Source organism: Loa loa, assembly GCF_000183805.2.
Source record: "Loa loa unplaced genomic scaffold supercont3.2615, whole genome shotgun sequence".
In the NCBI taxonomy this organism is placed as follows: domain Eukaryota; kingdom Metazoa; phylum Nematoda; class Chromadorea; order Rhabditida; family Onchocercidae; genus Loa; species Loa loa.
In genome coordinates, this window is record NW_018110793.1 from 1 (window position 1) to 1277 (window position 1277).

General features: G+C 32.8%; 1 protein-coding gene across 1 annotated transcript; it reads right to left on the reverse strand.

The window, feature by feature from the left end:
- Positions 1 to 807: 807 nt before the first annotated feature.
- Positions 808 to 1275, reverse strand: LOAG_19178 (hypothetical protein; the record flags this gene model as incomplete). The annotated part of the gene is made up of 1 exon (XM_020451832.1): positions 808 to 1275. The coding sequence occupies one exon, from the start codon at positions 1273 to 1275 to the stop codon at positions 808 to 810; it is 468 nt and encodes a 155-aa protein (XP_020304360.1).
- Between the last annotated feature and the right edge of the window lie 2 nt (positions 1276 to 1277).

The following is a 1277-nucleotide window of genomic DNA, read 5'->3' on the forward strand; positions in this document are numbered from 1 at the left end:
TATCCTTTATTATCGTTTGGATACCAAATACAGTAAAGACAGGTTCAAATAATTCCAATTACAATCGAATGACTTCCAGGGTAAAGCCAGTAGAATGATGAGATTTTGTAAGGATTAGTAGATTGAAGAGTGTTTGCGTGAACTTGAGTGTGCGACAGATGGGATTTTTGCAACAATGAATAATTCTTAGGTTTTCTTATGTTTATATAAGGAGTGTGTAAGGAGAAAGGAAAGAAATACGGTGCTTAACAGATATTTAGAGATAAACATGTTGGATATAAACATGTTTATAAGATTGGATATTTCTACAGTATGCCCATCCATGTTTATAAGATTCATTGTCATCCAGATGTGCGCAAATCTCAACATCAGATAAAGCTTCTTTAGATGATTTAAAGATTAGATAATTGACTTATGACCTTAGGCATGAGAGAGAAAAAACAGGTGTAAATGGAAACTATTTGAATGAATAGTTTCATGATACAATTATTTCGGTTTTTACGACACTCCCGACTGAGAGAAAATTTTAGACTTGGGGGATATAATTAAAAATATCTATATGATTTGATTGTTTAATAAATGTAGGTTGGTTTTGTTGGGTTTTTAGTGAGACAGCTAATTCAGTTTCAGTCGGGTTTGTCGTTTGATGTAAGCATTTAATACAAGGTAGATAAAATATGGAACCGAATAATTTTAATTTCACTTTAATGATAATTATTACCAAACAAATTATGAAAACACAAACGCCAAAAATAATGAGTCGCCAATGCCTTCTAAAGTTGTTTAGTTCTTCTTGTATTAGTTCGGTCATTTTATTGACTCCATCTCCGATTTGTTTTGATAGTTCGGTGCTTTCTTGGTCGATCTCTCTCCAGATATTCCATTCTGGCCGTTAGACTTGATGATTGCTGTAGGTCGTTGTTGTGATAAGATTTTTAGTTCAGCATTTATTCTTTCAATCTCAAAGAGATCGATGATGCCACTGTTAAATTTTATTGACTTCAACTCGGGGTTATTTGATTTAAAAGGTGCGATTTGGAGACTTCCATTGATATGTTTTGCGATTACGTCGTTCCTTTGTAATACTAAGTTAGCTGCTACAGTAAGATTATCATGCGATATCCACTCAATAAGTGTTAGTAAGTTATTACGATTACGGCAGCTATTTTGATAGATTTCATTAAACTTCTGCTGAAATTGTTCTTGAAGAATATTATAGAGATATTGAAGTTTGGTATTTTCCGGATCAGTTCCCTTTTCTTTAGTGTTTTCCATCA